Raw genomic sequence first — 23,056 nt, forward strand, 5'->3', positions numbered from 1 at the left:
ATTAGCTGAGGTAAAATTCCGGTATTTTCGGTATTAGGTGGAAATAATAATTACTTTTTAATTGAGGAGTGTTCAAATTAACTTATTGGATATCTAATATTATTTTAAATGTGCATTTCTTTTTCGACGAAAGAGTAGCAAAATCTATTGATGCAAAAATTTAGCTTTAAAACATGAATGAATAAAATGTCAAGGAAACAAAATCACATTTTCATTGCTAGATGGTATGATGCATAGCATTTTCGTGTATTATGAGCACCATCAAAACTAACCCACTGCAAAAAGACGGATAACATCAACAACGTTATTATAATCAATTGCTTAGTCACATTTTTGAATTTACTGGTTAATACCTGCAGGGGAACCCCATTGGGAGGTCATAGGAGGTCACTGCGACCTTCAAAATCTTTCTTCATTCTGCAAATTTTGTCTGGCAAACACATCATCATTCAACGATTTTTCTATTTGGCAAATCGAGGCTTTCTGTCTTCCCAAAAATTAAGTTCGGGGCACCGCTGAATGCATGGCGCGAAATTCAGGTACCGCATGAATCTAAATTGGAATTTGAAAGGAGAATGGAAAATAAAGGCCGTTTTATTTCACAAGCAGTTCCATTAATTTATTTTCATAATTATAGAATACTGCTAATTTTATAAATGAAACAAAAATGAAATCGTACACCAAAGGTTATTCATCGAAAATTAACTCCTTTTAGAAATATTAAGTGGCAACAGTGATTTTTTTTGTCTCTCCTGTAAATGTTTTAAAAATTGACTGAGCTAGTTTTGATACTAACCAAATTTTTTATTAAAATGAAATCTTTTCACTGTTAAAATGATATAAAATCTTGGCAATGCATTATTAGATATTCCTTTAATTTGTCATAAACGTACATTGCTGCTGTAACAGTAGTGAAACCAGACAACAGATATTTTTATAGTAGCGTATTATGGACGGTGTCCGCTACTTTTCACCATCTCGTAATTTCCTTCCCCCCTGTTTTTCAGTTTCAACCTTACCTTTTGATAGATCTTAGAGGGGAGGAAATTGTAAATGTTGGCGAAAAGCAGGGTAATCCTAGTAGAAAATGCTGTGGAAGGATAAATAAAATAGATTTTTGATAAAATTAACGAAAATAAAGAACATGTGGAGATTTGGGGGGAAACAAGTGATGTCATGATAATATTTGCGATGCAGACTTAAAAACTGAAATTGTAGAAAACGCTTTACTATTCAAGAAACAAAACTTTTAAATTTACTGACCAGTAATTCTTCCTAGGTTGTGCAATCGTTCTCCAACATATCCTGCTACATGGGCTCCTAAACTATGACCGACAAGGTGAAAGCTTTCTGGACTAGCTCCTTCAGATTTCTAATACAAAATAAAATGTACACAAAAATACAGTCAATCTATTTGTTACTTTTAAGAAAAATAAAAGTTTACAATATTTTAACCCTGAGTAACTCCCTCCTTAAGCAAAATAACCACACCGTAAAGATTTTTATATTTTATTTTATTTTGTTTCATCAAATATATCTTTGTTTCAGCAAGTACTAGGGGTACTGGGTACAGTTGACAAACACTTTACATTTCGATTTTTATAATTTGTGTTGCTAATGTTACGTAACAGAATAAAATTTCATGTAATACTATTACGATTTTTCTATCAAATAATAATTTCAACACCTTTGCTAACATATTTTTTTTTTCATGTAAGAAAAAACAAATCTTTAAATTATTTTTTTTTCTAAGTGTATCAACTACACCCTACAGGGGTCAAGTTGATACGCTCACGAATAAAATGTTATATTGACGTAATGAGCGATGAAATAAAGTTTTAAAGAGTTGTTTTTTAAGCAGACATGATGTTTATCAAATCAATTAAAACATTAAGAATTTGAGATTTGGGAATACAATATTGTCCTGATTGAGATAATGAATTTGATGCTATATTAACAAGGACTGAAAAGTCCTTCTTTTTTATAATAAAAAGCTCTGCTTTGTACAGGAAAAGATTTTAACTTATGACTCGAAGCATCAGACATAACAAGAAACCAAAAACCTGCAATAGTTAATAATACATTTTCAGTATTGGTACACAGGGATATAGATTCGACTAGGTTCGAATGAGTTCTTGTAGCTATGGGGAAGAAAAAAAATCATTTTCATAAAACTATTAAAAGTGAATAATTTGCTCAGTCAAAGAAATTATTTAATAAAGTAATATACGGTATATATATAGAAGTAGAAAATATAAAGTAAAAACCTGTGCTTTCTTTAATTTAATTAAAAATTAATTTACAAAGTTGTAAAACGTTGAAAGCGACAACGTTTTCTAACTGAAAATGTATTTCTTAAAGTTGAACTCCAGAGTGAAAAACTTTCTTTCGAACATGAAAAGTTTTTCATTCATGATTTTAAAAGTTTCATATATAATTGCGATATAATGAATGTGACCCCATAAGGAGAAAAATATTCTTTCTCTCTCCCCCTCCCTTTTTTTCGCAAGTGACAACGAGATGTTTTATTACAAACATGGTTTGCTGCAAATTGGTGAGTTAATAGCACTGTTACTAAAAAATTATAAACTAGCAATTTCCTTGCCTACATGTAGCGAGTAATCACAGTAATTCTAGCAAAAAGTTCTTCAAATATTGTGAAAATCTAAGTAATTATTATGATGCAACCCAGCAGTTGAAATTCTTTTAGCAGTATTGGACGCAAATTGAAAAATCTCATAACAGTCTGCAAGATAAACCGACATTAGAAAAATCGTAAGATCTAAATCAGCAGCTAAAAATGCTGAAATGCAATAACGCTTAAAGTATTACAAATACATACGTGTATTAGATCCCAGAAATTTGGTTACAAATTGTCGTTCGCTGAAATTTAATATTATTTTTCGCCTCAGCTGTCAACTGTCCGCAGACTTTTTCAAGAATCTGTGCTGCACCTCTCAGCGTGACGCTATTTCTGTTACCGGGTTGTCAGAGCCCGATTAAAATATTGAGGGAGCCTATGGCAAAGACTTTTTTGAGCCCCCTGTAGTCAAGCCTTATAAACACCAAAATTCATGAGGAGTCATCTGTGATGACTTCAGGGGTTCAACGGTGCTCCAACATTTGCTTAAAATATTCGTTGGGGTGCAGAGCAACCAAAAGAAATAAATAAAGAAGAAAACCACAATTTTCCTCTAATTTCTTAAATAAGAAATTTGAAATCTAATTTCTTAAATACGAAATTAGAACTTAAGCAATTTTATTCACTTGGGGTTCCTAAAACTCAAGGCCACGGCTTAGTTGGCCTATTTGGTAACCTGCTTTGCAGTTGTTCGATAGGAAGAAATTATTTATTAGTAGATTCCGTTATTTTTTCTGCACAGAAGTTATCTAACTATTTAAATACAAAAAAGAAACGTCTTTAAAATGATATGCATTGTACATAATGTGCTGCAGGAAACAGGCTTCGGTAGACAACGAAATTACCACAAGCAGTTTTTATGTAACACAGAAAAGTGACTAACTGACTGAAAATATTTCACCTAATTCCAAATGTCAGATTTCAAAAGTAAGTTTTTCTTTCCTCTTCTTTCTCTGATTCTACTGCAGATGCAAAAGAAAGTTGTCAGGTAGTTGGTTACTTCTGACAGACACAATTAACAGTAGTTCGAGCGAATCAAGTAATTACGATTGTTGAATACACTGTTGACGTGGGTTAAACAAGACAGCTGTAGGAAAATACTTTTATCTGAGAATGAATCGGTTACTGCAGCCTCACGAATGCTTCAAATTCATTAAAATATTAAAGAACGTAAAGATTTAATCAGTTTCTTGATTTCAAAAATTGACAGTGTAATTTCATGAAATTCGTGGTTTGAGTAGGGAGTTGCGAAGGTAGGCTAACGTTGTCAGAGATGTAACACTGAAATGAAAGTGTGAGATATATATATGCTAACATATGTTTCCGGCATCTTGTTCGATCACAGATGCACGGAAGTTTCCTGAAACACACGCAGAAAAGATAATCGCTTACTTTAAATTTTCAGCATTTCTGCTGTATTCAACATTTTAATTAGGGCCGTCTCAAAATGATGTTCCACTTTGAAGAATAAGGGGAGCTTCGTGAAATTGTGATAATTGTGTGTGAAAAGGGAAAGGGTACCAAGAATTGCAATATCACGCATTTTTTAACAGCATTATGTTTATGAAAAATACACACCTTCAGAGTGACTGCAAGCATTTCCTAACACTGATAGATGACGTCAAAGAGCAGCTGTTTGCCGACACCTAACGCTTGCGGTGGCACCGGTACGACTGTTCTCTGTATTTTCGTATTCAAGAATCCTTTTTCCGAGATTAACTTACCTTTCGGAGCCTCAGTGGCCGAGTGATTAGCTTGGTGAACTTGAGGTGAATGGAAATAAAACCGTCACCTCAAGTGCTTTCCTTCCTTTGTGGGACTATAAACCGTTTCAAGTTGCATATGCTAATGATAGTCATTTGTTCTCAGTATGGAACTAATTCGGAAAAAGCTAACGGAAGCAAAGTGGTGTATTCGTAGCTCTCTATTATCTCCGTGAAGCTGTATTGCTTCTTACATAGTAATAATAACTTCTTTTTCTAATTGCGATTTTTAATCTTTCGAATTTGGATATTCGGCACACCAATCAACTGATCATTCAATGAAATATGCCGCGCGTTCGATTCTCGACTTTCGCTCAGACTGTAAATGTGCTTATCATTACCTTTCTTGCTTTGTAGGGTATGGAATTATACAGAACAAAAATATATGTTATATACAACGTAGACGAAACACCGAGGTTTTTTTGGAACCAGGGAACGGCCACACCGGTGCAACCGCAAACGTTTGGACATGGCAAACAGCCGTTCTTTGACGTCACCTAAAAGCGTTCGGAAATGCTTGCGGTTGACTCGGTTGCAACCGCTCTCACCCATCTCTCACCACAGTCTAAAAGGGGTTAGCGAGTCAAGTAATATTTTTTGGCCAATCCGTTCGTTTTTCATGTTTTACCCTCTTTGATTCTGCTGAACTAGAATTAACTGCGCTGTAACCACGAGTGTTTAGAAACAAAGCTTTTCTACCAGGCTCACCAGAAAAATATCAGTGACGTCATAATCGCAATCTGCCCAGCCACGCAGTGTAACTGGTGAACTGTTTCCGAACGCATCTCGAGTATGAAGTAATCATCAAATAAAACAGAGGGCCGTGGTAGCCCGATCGGTAGAGTGTCGGATTCGGGGCCGGAGGGTCCTGGGTTCGAACCTTGATGGTCGAAGACTCACCGTCGTCATTAAAGGGGACTGGGCGACGTTAAATATGCTCGTGGTCTCAATGTCCTCCAAGTGAAACGATACCTCTGGGGGTGCTAGCACCAGGTAGCTATTAGCTCCTGGACTATTTCTAAATTCTCATAAATTGTTCGATCCGGTGATGGTGCTGCCATCTATCGGTACATAAAATAATGGAGGCAAGGCACTTAGTATGCAGTCCTCGACATAAATACAGTTGTAGTCAGTTGTGACTCTGAACAGGAATAGGAATAGGAAATAAAACAGAGGGTGCCAAAGTGGCCAAGTGAATCTATGTGATTGCTTCCACACTTGAGGTAGTGGGTTCGACTCCCACCCTCGCCCCGGACGTACTTTCCCTCCTTGGTGCTGCAAATTCTTTCATGTGTTGCTTATAGGAATTCTGTACGATATGGGAACAAATATATCGTATGTAAGGGAGGTGAAACATTTAGATTATAGTCGCCATCAAACAAAACGGTGCAATAAACACGAATAAGAAGAAATATTCCCGAGTATTAAGCTCTCAGAAGAAGAAATATACCCGAGTATTAAGTTCCCAGAAGAAGAAATGGTCACGTATGCGCAAGGGCCGTGGTAGCCCGATCGGTAGAGTGTCGGATTCGGGGCCGGAGGATCCTGAGTTCGAACCTCAATGATCGAAGACCCATCGTCGTCATTAAAGGGGACTGGGCGACGTTAAATATGCTCGTGGTCTCAATGTCCTCCAAGTGAAATGATACCTCTGGGGGTGCTAGCACCAGGTAGCTATTAACTCCTGGTCTAGTTCTAAATTCTCATTAACTGTTCGATCCGGTGATGGTGCTGCGATCTATCGGTATTAAAATAATGGAGACAAGGCACTTAGCATGCAGTCTTCAACCTAAATACAATTGTAGTCAGTTGTGACTCGGAATCGAAATCACGTATGCGCAGGACAATGTTTAAAATGTAAACATGGGGTCTTGGTGGCCGCGTGGTTTCGCCAACTGCTTTGTAAGCAGAGAGACCGGGTTCGATTCCCGCCTGTAGCCATTTTCTGTTGTGCCTAGGGAGAAAGAACATCGAGTTTTTAGTCAGTTTTAGCGAAAATATCGAAAACATTTGTTTTCATAAGCAAATCGTTGTCGCTTTTCTATTCTTTCAGTCATTCACTTTTTCTAAAATATTTATATATTCTGTTATAACCGTTAGTAAAATAAAGGAACAATTAACAATGCAATACTAATGCAACAATTAAAACGTTTAAAAAAATGAGCTAACAATCGCACAACCTTTCTTTCTTTCTTTTTACACATAGATTGAGGTCTCTGCTATTCCACCAAGGACGCTTATACCTCTATTAATCCACAACGTTTTTCAAAATTTTTTATTCCAAGGACAATACACATGGGCTACATTCGGAAACATGCAATGGTGCGACCGGTGCCTATTTCCGAATGTAGCCCAGAAAATATTGTTTTGACTCTCGATTCCAGTCAGAAAAATTCAGAGGCACTATGTTGTTTTCTACAGAATCAAATAAGCTCAGTTTTAATATCTTACTCTCCGGGTTCCTCGCAAATCACGACCTCAGTACCTGATTCTACCGCCGAATGAAGTGTAACGCCAAAAAGTGAGTACATTTTCATGATTTTATTTAGACACAATTCAATTCGCTTAAAAAAAAAAATATAATGGTATTGAATGACTTGTTTTTACAAGCTATAAATATGGAAACTCGCAAAGGAACAAAGTAAATTAATAAGTCTTCAAAACTCCTATATGAGTTTGAAATATATCTTATTTATGTAATGGAAACATTTTTAGTATTTTAGTTAATAGTATTAAAGGCTTTTTTTTTGTAAGAATATGTTAGCACTTGATTATAATTTTTGTATGATTAATTATTTATATTAATATTCATATTTAATAGTAATTAATTAACCAAACTTATTAGTTAATTAATAAACAATTAGATGCATTAATATTATTAAATTGGTATATGCAGTAATTTTAAGACTTATTTTTAATCTGTTTTATGTTGTGTACTTTGGCTAAAGACAGTTGTCTATGAACTAGCTGTAATTTAAAGAAAAAAAAATGTATTTAAAAGTATATAGGTATATATGTAAATCTTGTTACTAGCCTTTTAGGGAAGGAAAGTGGAATAATGATCAGTTTCAGTTCTTGTAGAAAAACTAATATTTTGTATGCGCCATATTTTTTAAAGTTATCTATGAAATTTTTTTGAGACATTAAAAGGTTGTTTACTCGGAAAGTTAGTGTAGAGAGTCATTCTGCCCGAGGTGTTTTACAATGATTAGTGTGACTCAAGGGAGCAGGGGAGGGGGAGGCGGAGTGCTAGTTGGAGTAGTCGAAGTGGGATTTTTTTCGTACTAAGTGAGTGCTCGGGTGGTATATAGAATACTGGTTATCATTTCTTTAAATCAAATGTCAAACCAAGTATGTACTAAATGAACTAAATATATCAATTACTTATTCGTGTTGCATTTGAGAAAAATAGGTGGTTTAGGAAAAATTCTTACGCACGAATTCTTAAGTTACTCATTTTGACGCAAGTTTCGAAGGGTTCACACTTTCTGGTCTTTTTCTGTGCCGCCATTAAATTTCTATATCTGATTTAAAAAAAAATAAAATAACTCATTTCTTCCAATGTACTGTCCATGCTTTTATCTATATGACAGTAAATAATATATTTTTAAGAGAGAAGCCTCGAATAGGTAGAGAGTTTAGAAAATACTACTAAATGAGAAGTACGTGACTACCATTCACAACTAAGTTTACAAACAATTTTAGTTACTAGTTGCATCTTGATTATTATTCAGGGCAATCTATACCGGAAATTTTCACTCGGCAACTAACTCACCGTTATCTGTAGGCTAATTCTGCGTTTTTGTACATTTTTGTGGGTTCAAAATTCTGACATAGAGACATACTCAATATCAATTACCTACTTATTACAGAAAATTGTAAAAATGTCCACATCCGTAACTCCTGTGGTAGGTTAGGGAGCTTGAGTTTCGAATTCTGCAACTGCTTTACGTTCTGAAATAATAAATTGCAAATTCTCATCGGCTGCAAAAGTTCATATAATGTGTTTTCTTGTATTATTTCCTTGATTGACGATGAAAGTTTTATAATTTCATAACGTAGATAATTGTACTACGTTTCAAAAATATACTTTTGGACACACGAGTCGTAGTTCATTTGCGGAACAGAAAAGCAACTGTCTATTTGAACTTTTTTTATGGTAATTTTTTGTTCCAAAAGAAGAACCTCAACTTAAAATCAATTGTTAAGGTGGAAAAATAAGTCTAATTGAAAGTCACACATACGGCATTTTCCAGGTAAAATGCATGCAAGATGTTCTGTTTTAAAGCAATACAATCATTATATTGGAATATTCGTCCATGTTATGTAAAATATACTTTACACCTAATTCACACTTTCAACTGTAAGAGAATCCAATATGGGCTAAAAATGAAATTTTCGCCGCGAATTTTAAGCAGCTTTCAAAAGTAAACTGCAGCCGTCTTGAACCGAATGTCATGATGAGTAAAAGCATGTACCAATCGGGACGAAGTCTCCACATGTCACCTTTGTCTACTCAACATATATGACGGAAATCTTGACAGTTTTAATGGTGTATTTCCTCTAAAGGAAACAGAAATCTTTGAATTGAAGTCGTTCTTTTATCAATAGAAATCAATCTAAGATAAATTGTGCTGAAAAATTATTGAATAAATCAAAAGTTAATTTCCCTCAGTAATGAAAGAAATTCGAATCTAGTACAAAGTGAGAGTGACGGTATAATCTATCTGACGATGTGATCTAATCACAGTTAGATACAACTAATTCTTATACAGGAAATTAAGTATTTTTTGTGTTTATGATGGGTAATGTATGAGAGCAGTGTATTGAGCCGTGTTTGACTATGCAGAAAAATGTCATTACAATGTAAACCAATGCAAGGAAATGTCCGTTTCATTGAAATACATGTTCACGCTCAGTCCCGATTTAGTTTCCATTATAGTGATTGAATTCCATAGCAACAAAGTTGTCGTTACAATGATTAAAACTTGTATTCGCTTGAAGTTCGCTGTTACGGGATTTTGCTGTATTTATCGTCGCCTCAGAGCAACAGTAAGATATCTAATCCCGGGAATAACAGTAAGATATCCAACTGTTGCTTTGAGGCCACGATATATACAGAGTGAATTGAAAATATTTTAGAAGGTGATTTTCGTGTCTCATGCGGAGGGTAAATCAACATAGGTGCCCTAGTTCATTTCTGGTTATTGAAAGTAGACCAAAAAAGGTAAAAATCTCAAAAATCGTTAAATACTAAACAATAAATTTTCACACGGAACTTAGTGCTACTCGATACTAGTGTTGAAAGTCAACTAATGTGAACCTTGCTGACATTGGACGTTTAACCAGCATAGATACATTAAATCATAACAGAGGAAGCTGTCCATAAATGATGTTACACTTTTTTGCAACATATTTAACTCCCTCTTTTCCTTTGTCACAAAGTATCGCACTTCACCTTACCCTTTCTCCTTGTCACATGTCACTCTGTTTTGCAAAATGTATTGTTATTAAAAATATTTTTATTACAACCGAAATGCGTGATGTCACACTTCTTGTTACTCCTACTTCCCCCTTGTCACAATTTCCCAAACCCTCCTTGCCATCTTAAAGCGTGACATCATTTCTGAACGACCCCGAGGATAAAAGAATATGCTTTCAAAATAAAATATACCTTAAGTCTTTTCAATATTCCTTAAAGCAAGCCTAAAAGTCAAGATTTTTCCTTTCATGCATACGTAGAAATAAAATAGACTTACAAACAGGGGCGCCCCGAACTTCAATTTTTGAGAGGGCGGAAATTCTTAATTTGCCGAATGACCTTCAAATTTCGCCGAATGAAACTCTAAATTTTGACGAATGATGATAATTTTACCGAATTAAACTCAAAATTTTGCCGAATGGAACTCCAAAGTTTGCCGAATGATGAGAATGTTACCGAATAAAACTCCAAATTTCGCCGAATGATGATAATTTTAAAGAGTAGAACTCCAAGTTTTGCCAAATGGAACATCAAATTTCGCCAAATGATGATAATTTTACGGAATAGAACTGCAAACTTTGCCGAATCGTCACAAAAAATTTGCAGAATATAGAAATTTTTGGAAGATCACTGCGACCTTCCGTGACCTCCCATTGGGGCGCCCTTGCTTACAAATTTAAATATCTACTTTACTTACATATAAAAAATGTATTAGTTCAGCTATTTGAGCTCCTACTAGGCGAGTATTTGCCACAGAAACCGTGTAGGGAAACCGGTTTGATCCACTCCAATCCACAATAATAACATTTTCATCTGCTCGATCCAGAAAAACGTCTTTCAATCGCTAAGTAATTGGGAAGAGAATCAGAACATGAATATTTTCATCGTAAACTCACAAAAGTTAGATATTTTAAAGGAGATAAATTAAGTTTTTGAGCAATCACGATTGCTTATTGTTTTCATTTCACCGTCCTTGATGTCCGGTTTCTTTTTCAGAATGGATCAGAGACACCGGCACCGCCGCCCACCGGCCTCTTCAGGTGCGGCTCCGAGCACTGCCTCCAGGAATCCGTTTCTCCTGGTCGATGGCGTCCATGTCCTACACACACACGCTCATACACACACACACGCTCATACACACACATACACACACATACACACACACGCTCATACACACACATACACACACACGCGCTCATACACACAAGCTTTTATACACATACACACACGCCTACGTGCATACACACAGGTCTACGCACACACACAAGCCTATACATGCACGCACGCGCGCCTACACATACACACACGCCTGCACACACACACACACAACTATACACACGTAACCGCCCAGGAGGAGGGGTAGGCTTGGGGGGATAGGAGCTGTTTCTAGAAACAATAGTCCCTAATGAGTAGGGCCCTGTCGCAACTCGTCATTGCAAAAAACATAATTTGAATTCAAAATTTCAAAATTCAAGTTATTTTTTTTTTTCTGTTTTGAATTTATCAGCTTCCATTTTATATGCTGTCGATACATTTCTTTTCTCGCTCCTTCTAAACTTCCTTTTTTTGAGTTAAAAAAAATTACACACCTTTAAAACCTTTAAGGATATAATGGGAGCGCCATACATCACTAAACAAAAGAAAGAAGGCATAGTTGATTAATAAGAAATTTTCTTTACTAATAATAAAGCTGAAAATCTCTCTGTCCGGATCTCTCTTTTTCTCTGTTAGGATCTCTGTGACGCGCATAGCGCCTAGACCGATTTTCATGAAATTTGGCAGAAAGTTAGTTTGTAGCATGGGGGTGTGCACCTCGAAGCGATGTTTCGAAAGTTCGATGTGGTTCTTTTTCTATTCCAATTTTAAGAACAAAGTTATCATAAGATGGACGAGTAAATTACGAAATTGTCATAACGTGGAACCGTAACATGGGCACAAGCCAAATGGGCGAGAAAATTCCCCATACATTATTTGTAAATATACAGGCGAACCAAAAGACCTTTTAATTTTTCTATTACGGGCAAAGCCGTGTGGGTACCACTAGTTTCTAATGAATGTGTGAATGAAAGAACGTTACTTGAAACTCTCTCATTAAAGGCTTTTGCCAGGGTTCCTCTGTCCTGTTTGTTTCGTTGGTGTGGGACAAACATTTAAATTGTTTTCAAAAACAAAAATCAAGAATAGTTATTGTAAAGTTTATATTTGTTAATAAAGTCAACAGAGATAGAGGAAAACATCAGCGCCCTTGTCTCACGGTTATGTGTCTTGCTAAAGATTCATTGAGTGCCTTTTCACTCATGCATTCGACTAAATTAAACTCCTAGTGTAATTTCACATCGTTTGAGTACAGGTACCTCTATCTGATAGGAAACTAGCAGTCGAAATTCTCTGTGTCACTGATATCCGCGTCTCAACGGTGGCACATAAAAGACCTGAGTCCATACTTGGATATCGCAGTATGTCTGCAAATCGCGAAAAACTATACGCAACCCCATTGAAGAGAAATAAATAAATAAATAAATAGAGTTAACAAGTACATTTCCAAGCTGAGTTTAAGTAAGAATAGAACTGGATTTTGGTCCTTTGAAAATTTTCCAAGTAATACAAGTTTTCAAGGATTCTAGTCATTAGTAAAAGTTTTTTTTTTCAGATTTCTTTTTGATTTAATGTTAATAATACTGCTATCCAACGGTCGATAAATCATTAAGCTTTTGCGAGGTAATTTTGTTATATTAGTGCCACATTGAATAATGCATTAAGATTAAGGCTAATAAAAGAAAATAAATTCAACTAAGTCTTTTGGGTATTAAAAATATTTCCTTTTACTTTTAGTTCTACTCCTTTTATGGCAAAGAGAAATATTCTTCCCATCAAAGGTGATATATTATACATCCCTCTGCCTTAAAAAGGTACTAAAGTCATCAAAAATGGGACAATTAGTTCGGTCTAGACTTAAATATTTGACAAACAAGATGGGAATGTAGGGGAATATGGGAGCAAAGTGAAATAGTTAAGATGACTGAGCTTTTTCAAAATGAACAAATTGGAAATTTGTCTTGAAAATTATATCACATAAAGAAAGAACATTGTATTTTATAATAAATATTGCATTGAAACATCATTTTTTATTTTTGGCTGCAAAATTGTTCCATTTTATGGGAAAAAGTGAAAAATGAAATATTTTTCGAATGAAATATTTTCTATTGGATTGTGAAAAATATTTTTGAACAAATCAATGAGCAAATAAAAGGTTATTTGAATAGATGAAAAGATAATGAAACAATAAATTAATCAATAGATAAATTAATAAATAAAACAGTTTAATTAATTAATACACGAGGGAAAATAAATGAGTGAATAGAACAGTGAATGAATAAGAAATCTCAAGTGAAGGAACGAATTAAGATGAAAATTATTAAATGAAAGAATGTAAATAAATTAGTTAATAAATGAGTACATAATTTATTTAGTAAATGATTGAATGAGTAAACGAAATGAACTAATTTCACTTTGCCCCATCCACTTTGCCCCGCATGCACTTGACTAATTGGGAAAAATATATAAAATACAAACCAGTTAAGTATTAACTAAATAAATACTGCACCAAATATTAGAAGGTCTCAATTAATAATTAAAGTGTTAATAATAAGAACTATATCGTTTGATAATTTCAAAATAATTTTTGACTTACAACAAAATATTACAATTTGAGTACCAACTTTTGAAAATCGCTCGTGTTATCATATGCTTTGATTTTCAGAAGTAGGAGAAGGTCGTTTAGTATCGGACAGCGGGTAGTATCGGACAAGGGCTGTTCTTAATTCCTCCGCCAGGGGCAGCATGTACTGGGTCAACATAGTGTGCCGTATTGGGGAAGAAAGCCACAGATGCCATATTGGATCAAATCAACCGTTCGTTCTGGTGTGCAAAGCTAGTTGTTTGTTTGTTGAGAGAATTGCAGTGCACGAACTTAACTTCTGAGGCATATATTTACACATAAAGTAAGTTATATTGTTTCATTGCTATACCTTTAGACTGATAGTATATTAATCTAAGTATTATGAGATATAAAAGTGTCTAGCTTAAGTAATAACCTAGTGATGGTTAAACAACTGTAGCTTTACAGTCGGGTTGTATCGGACAAATCAATTTCGGGTTGTATCGGACAAACCAATTTCGGATTGTATCGGACAAAGTTACTGGCACCAAAATAAAATAAAGACGGTGTTTTTCTCTGTCCAACAGGTTGAAATGGAAAAATCACGACATAAATCGGATGAGAGAAACAAATATAAAAGAAGCCATTGAAAAAGTTAGACTTGTTGGAAAATGTTTTAAAATTTAGCAGAGGAGAAGAAAGATTGAGAGAAGAGAAGCGCAAAAAAAAAAAAAAAAAAAGAGAGAGAGAGAGAGAGAGAGAGAGAGAAAGGGGGTAAACCAAAACCAAAGAAACAAAAAATAGTTCAACCAAAAATGAAAAAACAAAGAAAACACTAAAAGAAAGTTAAAGTCTGATGATGAGTTGCATGAAAACGAAGAGCTGATTCACTGCATAATTTGTAATGAGACATTTGAAGAAGATTGGATCCAATGCCAAACGTGTAAGGGTTGGGCACATGAAAAATGTACTGAGCTACAACTAGACAGTCTTTACTACACATGAGATTTGTGTTCCAAAGTTTAAAATTAATTTGTTTCAGTTAGGGGATCCTAAACCAACCATAGGCTACATTTTTCAACTTTTATATATATATATATAAAAAAAGTATTACTTATTTTCATTTTTGTATACTATTCTAAGTAACCAACTACTTAGTTCGTTTCGCTTAATTTGCACATTAAAATGTTATTTCTGAACTATTTGTTTTTATTTCAACATTTTAATGTTTTGTCCGATACAACACTCCAAAATTTTAATTTGGCCAAAAATAGAGTTTGACAAAAACTTGTTTAAAAAATACTACTCCATGTTTTTTTAACTAAAGTTTACAATCTATGTTAGGTAAATTATTACAACATAATTTAGTGTAAAAACTAATTCTTTACAAATAAAATAAAAAGTGTTATGATTGAAATAGCTTAGGTGTCCGATACTATCCGACCTTCCCCTAATTTTTTCTTGGTGGGAATAGATTACGTATGTTACTACATAGTTAAAATATTACTCGGTAAGTGGCGCAAACGTGGAGTAAATATTTCACAATTTTACTTTGCCCCACATTCCCCTATTTTCTACTGCCATATAAACGGCTAAAGAAAAAGCTGATTCAAGCGACAAAAAGTTATTAGCATTCAAAACCGTTTATTGAGGTTTATATATACTGAGTTATAAAATCAAAATTTGCTTAAACCATTTACCTGAAACCAGGAATTAACAGCTAAGTTGTCATTCAATCCATGGATGATAACCCGGGTCAGTGACGTAGGTTCGAATGTTGACTTTTTAATGCTTTTTGGACGACGCGGTGATATGAATATAGGCCTGTTGCGGTTTCTTCTCGTGTGCAGAAGGAACATCGTCTTGATCACTTCAGGTGGTTGAGGTGGAACACTTAGAGGACGATAAATTGGATGATAAAATGGTGGTCCATTGGAAAAGCAACCATAACCGTCATAGCAAGCCTTTTTCTCTACAAATACTGAAAAAGCATCAGTTAGGAATTTATGCTATGATGCTATAATACATAACGTACAAGGTTCGTTATCATACCGTGGTATAGGAAAACTCGCGAAAAATAAATAACCTAAAGTCTATGATTACACAAAAACTGTGGGTGATGGTAGAAATCTGATTAAATATTTGAAATCGGCGTCAAAAATTACTCTAGAAAATTCATAAATGTTTTATTTAACAAAATCTTTGTTTACCAATCTATTAGTTTTTATCATACCGTGGAAAAGGAAAATATGCGAAAAATAAATAACTTAAAGTCTATGATCACACAAAAACTGTGGGTGATGAAAAAATTCTAAATGGATAATTGAAATCAGCGTCAAAAATTACCCTAGCAACATATAAATGTTTGATGTAACAAAACCTTTGTTTACCAGTGTTATTACGAACAATTTATCGAAATAATTAGTTAAAGTACGGATTCCGAACATCCCTATTTGTAAGAAAAGAGTTAATTTGTTCAAGATCATGGATGCGGAAACAATTGACAACGGTCATGAACGATATTTTTTCATTTTTCTTAGCGGTGACACTGAAACTAGTTACTTCTTTTCCTCACACCAGGAAATGCAAGACGAACCAAACTTTCTACTGGAGAAGTGGTTTCGACACTAGTTTTGTTCTTTTTCCACAATGAAGTGAATTGCAACGATGGTGAATATTGCGTGGTATGAATATTATTTAAGATTGTAAAATGGGAGTGTGATGAAAATAATTAATTTGTTGCTTAAGCTGGCCAATTTTAGTGTATCAATCTGCGAATATTTGTCTCTTTAAATTTCTCTTTCTGTCTCCTTAAGGGGGAAACCAGTTTAGACGGGTCAATAAATCCAATTTTTCGATTCCGAGTCACAACTGACTACAACTGTATTTATGTCGAGGACTGCATACTAAGTACCTTGCCTCCATTATTTTTTTATCCGATAGATGGCAGCACCATCACCGGATCGAAAAGTTAATGAGAATTTAGAACTAGACCAGGAGCTAATAGCTACCTGGTGCTAGCACCCTCAGAGGTATCATTACACTTGGAGGACATTGGGACCACGAGCATATTTAACGTCGCCCAGTCCCCTTTAATGACGACGGTGGGTCTTCGACCATCGAGGTTCAAACTCAGGACCCTCCGGCCCCGAATCCGACACTCTACCGATCGAGCTACCACGGCCCCTAAATCCACTTTTTAATGTCATGAAATTTTAGTAAAACTATTCAAGAATGTGTTGCGAAATTTCCGATTAATTCTGATGCTCGTTTTCGCTACTTTGTTTTTTCAAAAGCATTTTTCTTGAAGCGACTTCTTTTTAACTGGGTAGGTAGAAAAAAAATGTAGACAAACATGACATTGTAATCAAACCCATCAAAAACATGCAATTTTCAACTTTTTTGATCACAATTAGGGAATAAGTTAACAAAAAAAAAATGTTATGATGACAGATAAAAATTGTGTCTTCGGTAATACCCAAGCAACAAGCTCTGATGGCGACCATCTATGGACCTCAGCTTTTAACTGCAGTGTTTCTAGCGGAAATAACGAAAAAAAATATTCAAAGTGACTTCAGAACATGAATAAAATATTCTCTAAGTTTGAACAAGTACTGATTTTTCCTTCCCCGTTAAAAAAATTCACGAAAAAACTAACATTTCTGTCTAAATTCATGCCTGTGGCCTAAAGTATATTGTAAGGTTGAGAATTCTAAAAATTTTTCAAGAGTAGGACAAAAGAAATAATGATATTAATAATGTTTTAATATCAATACGTTACACTGGTTTAAAACCGATGCGCGATTAATGTATCGCGCATTAATTATTTAATTTCATTAGATAGTTCAAAAAAGTATTCACGCTATCAAAATAAAGAATTCAATTTTGTACTCTTGCAATACACTGCTCGATATTGAAAATGCAACACCAAGAACGAGTGGTCAGAAAGTGATGAAATTTGGAAAAAAGGCAGAGACTGCAAGGAATAATAAATGATCTTAATTTCAAAATGATAGGCAGAATACAGTGCGAGAACGGCGTCGGCTCAGTAGGATGAAGGACCACCACGGACAGCGATACACGAAGAAACACGTCTAGGCAAAGAGTCAATAAGGGTACGGATGGTGTCCAGAAGGATGGATCTCCATTCCCTTTCAACCATTTGCCACAGTTCGTCTTCTGAACGAGACGGGGACAGAGTCTGCAAGCGGCGTCTAATCACATCCCACACATGTTCGATTGGTGACAGGTCATGAGAGTATGGTGGCCAGGGAAACATCTGTGTGCCTCGGAGAGCATATTGGCAGATACGAGCACTGTGCGGTCGGGCGTTATCCTGCTGAAAAATTGCATTAGGTAGCTCTTGAAGACAAGGGATTGCCACCGGCCGCAGCATCCAAGTATCGTTGGGACGTCGTAGTTCCCTGAATACACGTTGGTGGTGATATGGAATTGTACTCAATTGCGCCCCCAAATCATTATGCCACGTTGTCGTGCGGTGGGACGTTCCACAGTTACTGACGGATTAGATCTGTCTCCACGTCGACGCCACACACGTATGCGAAGACTATCACTGGATAAACAGAAGCGGGACTCGTGTGAGAACACGACATTTCTTCATTCTGTCATCCACGTCGCTCTAGTCCGGCACCATACCAAACGTTACTGTCTATGTTGTGGGGTCAATGGCAGTCTTCTTAGCGGTCGCCGTGATTGCAGACTACGTGCGATCAAACGACGGAAAATGGTTCTGGTTGACACGGGAACATTCAGGGTATCTTGCTCCTGCTGCAGAATCGAGGAACAAGTGACTTGTGGGTCAGCTACAGCTTGTCGGCGGATGCGTCGATCCACGCCTTCTGACGTCACTCTGGCTGCCCCTGCACCCCTCAATCTTGCCACATTTCGTTGTTCCAACCATCTTCGGCACAGCCGATGCACCGTGCTCGCATCCATGTGGGTATCAGCTGCGATTTGACGTACGGACCAACCTCCCCTTTTCAGACCGATCACTATACCCCTCGTAGTATCGTCTATCTGCTGGAAGTGCCTTCGTTGACGGCGGCCTGGCATTCTCTCGTGTTACACGTATCCTCCAAGACAAAAACAAAATTTTTTCGATAATTCTCCAGTCAGAAATAACGACACGAATAATGCCCCTTCTGCAAGTTCCTTCCCTTATATATTACTTCACGTGAGTCGGAGAGTTGCGCATTTCACATCATTTACATAATTCAGTGATGTACGTCTACTCTAAGCATGATCGGTGCCGTCGTGCAAATGTCTTTGGAGCTCCTTTATGCAGTAAAATTCGGGCAAAATATAGTTAACACTGGGGTGAGGTTTTGTAGACAAATGCAATATGGGAAAAAAATACGTTTGGCATTTAATTTCACAAAAGAAGATCTGTAAATTTTTAATTTTGGAACGCAGTGTACGTTTTTTTTTTTTTCATGTTTCGAAGTTATTTCGAGTAAGGGCGGATGTAAGGGAGGGGCGATCAAAATCAACTTTTGAAGTTTGACTTTTTCTCTCGGAAACCTTGCATTGGGTTGCTGTTAAAAAAGAGTTGGCCAGTTTCAGTTAATCAAAGCACTTTACCCCAAAAATTAAAAAAACAAAATGTTGGAATTGGATTGAAATCGAGTAATTATGGTTAAATCATTACTTTCCCGAACTAAAAAGTTAACCGTAATCGTTGTCTACAATATATAAATATTACGCTCACCTAAATAATATGCAAATGTGCTTACCGTATTTTTTATGTATGATAACACGAAGCAGTGGAATTACCACTGATTAAAAATCAGGAAAAGACCATAATTGCACAAATTATAATGTACAAGATATTCACCGCAAGAACCAAAATGGGGAAAAGCAAATTTCTTGCACTTCGTATGCCTAACCTTGCGTAATATATAGACGTATTGAAATAGCATTTACGGATCCACATTAAGAAGTAAAATGCTGATGTATGCATTAATTAAAGTCATTTGTTTTCAGTGTAAAAGATTGCTCTTTTGAATAGCATGTTCAAACACAAGTCAATAATTTTTCCTTTTAGATTCTCAGCGAGACGGATTAATTGTTTCCATGAGCAGTACAATTTCACCGCCGCAATTAGATGTACAGTTTTACCCCAAATTAACGAATTCATAGGGACCGCAACTTTTATGCGTTAAATCGGAGTTATTTGTAATATCGGGGTTCGAAAAAACACGTATAAAAATTGCACTAAATTTATCTGAAAGCCTTAATAAACAACTGCACAAACATATCCATAAATAGAAAGTGTACACTTTTTATTCAGCATTCCGTGACTTATTACACACTACTGGTTAATTTGAAATTTTAAAGTACTAAGTAATACATGTTTGACAATTTCCTTGACACTTGACTAGAAATAGTTCTCTTTCTACTTTATGCAGAGAAGAAAATACAGTGTCATTTACAGCCTGCTGCATGAGAGATGTTTTCAGTTTCTAGGCCATGTAAAACATTGAAAAAATGTAAGTTTTAATGGAAATTAGTCCTTTCTGCATTAGAATCGATACTCATTGGTTGCTCCTCGCCCGTCAAAAATTGCCGATCCCAAGAAAAGTCTTTTTCTGCTGCGGACAAGATTGATATATCATTTGGAAAACAGTCCAATATTTCATAACTCGAATTAAGGAAAAAAAACCTCGGCTGTTAAAAGTAAAAAAAAAAATATAACAATTCGTTTATGCTGGCCGCCTGTTTTCTCGGATCTTGTTAAAAGATCCGAGACTTTTGTCATCTTATCTGATTTTGTTAACAGTCTAAACATTTAAAGTTTCAACATTTTATGTTTTTTATACTTACTCTTGTAAGCCTCGTGGCATACTGTGTGGAACACGAGGAGTTTTTAAAGTGTATTAAATAAATAAAAAAAAATAATAATTCGTTTCGTCGTAGTTTCTTATTCGGTAAATAGGGGTTTTAGCCTTCATTTTAGTGGGGGAAGAAAGAAAAGTTCGCTAAATCACGAAATTTGTTAAATAAAGGTTCGTTAAATCGGGATCCGACTGCTATAAAGAATTCAATTTCACTTTTTTGGTTAGAGTCCCCCCCCCCCCTTCATTTGGAGCATTTTGGATCGGTAGAGCTAGGCGCCTTTTTGACTCTGACGCCATCGATGCGACTCACGACTTTGCACATAGGGACAGCGCGACCCTGCATGAGTACAATTAAGTCGAAAAGCAATTGATATGTTTCCGCCTATTGCCGTGATTTTATCAGAGCAACCACACTTTTATAGTTGTTGTACTTCTTTCGGTATTTCATGGTGGCAAATATTACTTGTTATTTTCCCCATCACATTTATCTTCTAAACAAGAAGTTTTGTTCAGAACTAAATGAGCCGACTTTCCCCTATACCGACATTGACTTTTTAGCATCTGATCAACATTCTCTAAATTAGTTAAAAGTGCAAATGATGTAAACATACCTTTCAAGCATTTACAGTTGATTTCGAAAAACATAATATGCTTCTCTTCTGATGAATTAGATAAGTAAACAATAAATAAACGAACAAAAAAATATTGCCTGTTTTAAACAATGCAGCTAATGTATTTGTTTCGCAAAAATTCTTTATTCGCTTTAAAAAAGAAAGAAAAGAAAAAGCGATAAGTTAAAAACACACAAAATAAATACATTCGCTCCCTCCCCCTCAAAGCGTGACATCATTTGACGTCATTCGATTTTGAAAAAATGGAATATTTCTCAGACTTATATAACTTTTGATTAATGTATGTACTTGAATCGATTATATTCGAATAAAATGAGGAGACTTGGTTCCTTCATGATCATATAGGAATTAACTCCCTAGTTTTAAGCATAATTGGTTTGGAATGAAAAATAGGAAAAATTCTAAGCCATCATTCATAGGAAAAATATCTCCATCGAAGATATTCACATTATTTTACATTTCTTTCGGGAATGTTTTTATGCGGCGCTTCCGGCATATCAAAAATAGTTTCTATTACATCAACTTTCTTAAGTGGAGAAAAGATGCGGAAATGTCTTCTCTAAGACAAAACTTGACTTTTAACCTTCTTGTACCTAATCTTCAGGAACAATGCAAAGGCTGTGGATTTTCTCAAGATATTTGAGCAGGTGAGTGGAAGTTGTAGTGAGAAGCTGACTTGTTCTGTTATCTATTTTAATATCAGCAATCGTGTATAGTGAGCTTCACGTTAATTAAGATTTCTAGATGAGAGTAAATCAGAAATACATAATACGTCAATTTACTTGCAATTTTGTTTTCTTTTTGAATCATTTCGATGGATACGTTTTCATGCTAAAGCTTTTGTCTTTGCATTAAAAAAAATATGTTTTTCTTTGGAGAGTTTTACTCGCTTTGTGATTGGTAGATAGCGAGTCACCTAATTGCCTGATCAGCTGCAGTGCTTGCATTACTTTCGGCAAAATCTTATAATGTCTTGGTGAGTCTTTATATGGTAAGTTGCAAAAAAGTGACTTTGATTAACACTATGGTGTAGAAGAATTTAGGTGTTTTAAACAATATTCTTTTTTAATTCTCTTTTTTTGAAATGTAGTTATCGCTTCGAAGTTTTTACTTTTGGTTATGAGTTTCATCATAAAACATCCTGATTTCAATTGAATCCTTATTTTGTCTCTGCCATTGACTACAATATCTCCGAAAAAAAAATATATATCCGGCACGAAAAATTATTTCATTTCATGGAAAAAAAAAAAAAAAAAAAAAAAAAATCTGCTCTTTTTAACCGACTTCAAAAAGGAGGCGGTTATCAATTCATACCGTATGTATGTTTTTTTTTTTTGTTTGTCCACTCATAGCGTCTCACCTAGTGAACCGATTTTGATGATTCTTTTTTTAATGGATAGGGGATGGCTCAACTTAGGTCCCATTATTTCGTTTGACCGTATTTGTTCTTTAGAAAAAAAGTTATGGGCAAAAAACAGTAAATTTTATGCAATTTCCCTATTAAATGATTTTGTAGCGAAGTTCGCACTTTTCATCCGTGGACAACGGTGGCTCAGTGGTAGAATTCTCGCCTCCCACACGAGCAACCCGGGTTCAAATCCCGACTAGGACAACGTGTATTTTACTAAAATTTCGTTTCTACTGTTTCCCGTATTTTCTCGAATCTTCTATTAATTTCTGTATCTTTCCAAGTCCGGAAAGTTCCAGCACTTTCTCAAGTTGTATATAAGGAGATGTAACGTTCATTCGTGGTTCTGAATAAAGATCTCGAGTTGAGACTAACGAGTATTCGCTTCATTTGGCTTTCACATTGTCTTCGCTTTCTTCATCTACGCGACAATAGGAAACTCATTGTTATAAAACTTTGGTGCCCTATAACATTAATAGTAATTGTAATGATAATTTTGAATGAAGGCTTCTCTGAAGCAAGCATCAAATTTCTTCAAGGGATATTTCGATAATGGGGAATCTGACGCTGTCGTCTCATTTTTGGCGTAAATAATTTTATTTTAGTAACCCTGCT

General features: G+C 35.3%; 1 protein-coding gene across 1 annotated transcript in view; it reads right to left on the reverse strand.

Moving 5' to 3' along the window:
* LOC129220558 (pancreatic lipase-related protein 2-like) overlaps window positions 1-17,706 on the reverse strand; it is a 29,618-nt gene extending 11,912 nt beyond the window's left edge. The window contains exons 1-4 of the mRNA XM_054854989.1: window positions 17,625-17,706; window positions 15,245-15,525; window positions 10,584-10,730; window positions 1,264-1,372 (exon numbers count right to left, since the gene is read on the reverse strand). Of these exons, the coding sequence (XP_054710964.1) occupies window positions 1,264-1,372; window positions 10,584-10,730; window positions 15,245-15,525; window positions 17,625-17,706 (619 nt within the window). The remainder of the gene's footprint in view (window positions 1-1,263; window positions 1,373-10,583; window positions 10,731-15,244; window positions 15,526-17,624) is intronic.
* Between the last annotated feature and the right edge of the window lie 5,350 nt (window positions 17,707-23,056).

The sequence above is a fragment of the Uloborus diversus genome, chromosome 4, assembly GCF_026930045.1.
Source record: "Uloborus diversus isolate 005 chromosome 4, Udiv.v.3.1, whole genome shotgun sequence".
NCBI classification, from domain to species: Eukaryota; Metazoa; Arthropoda; class Arachnida; order Araneae; family Uloboridae; genus Uloborus; species Uloborus diversus.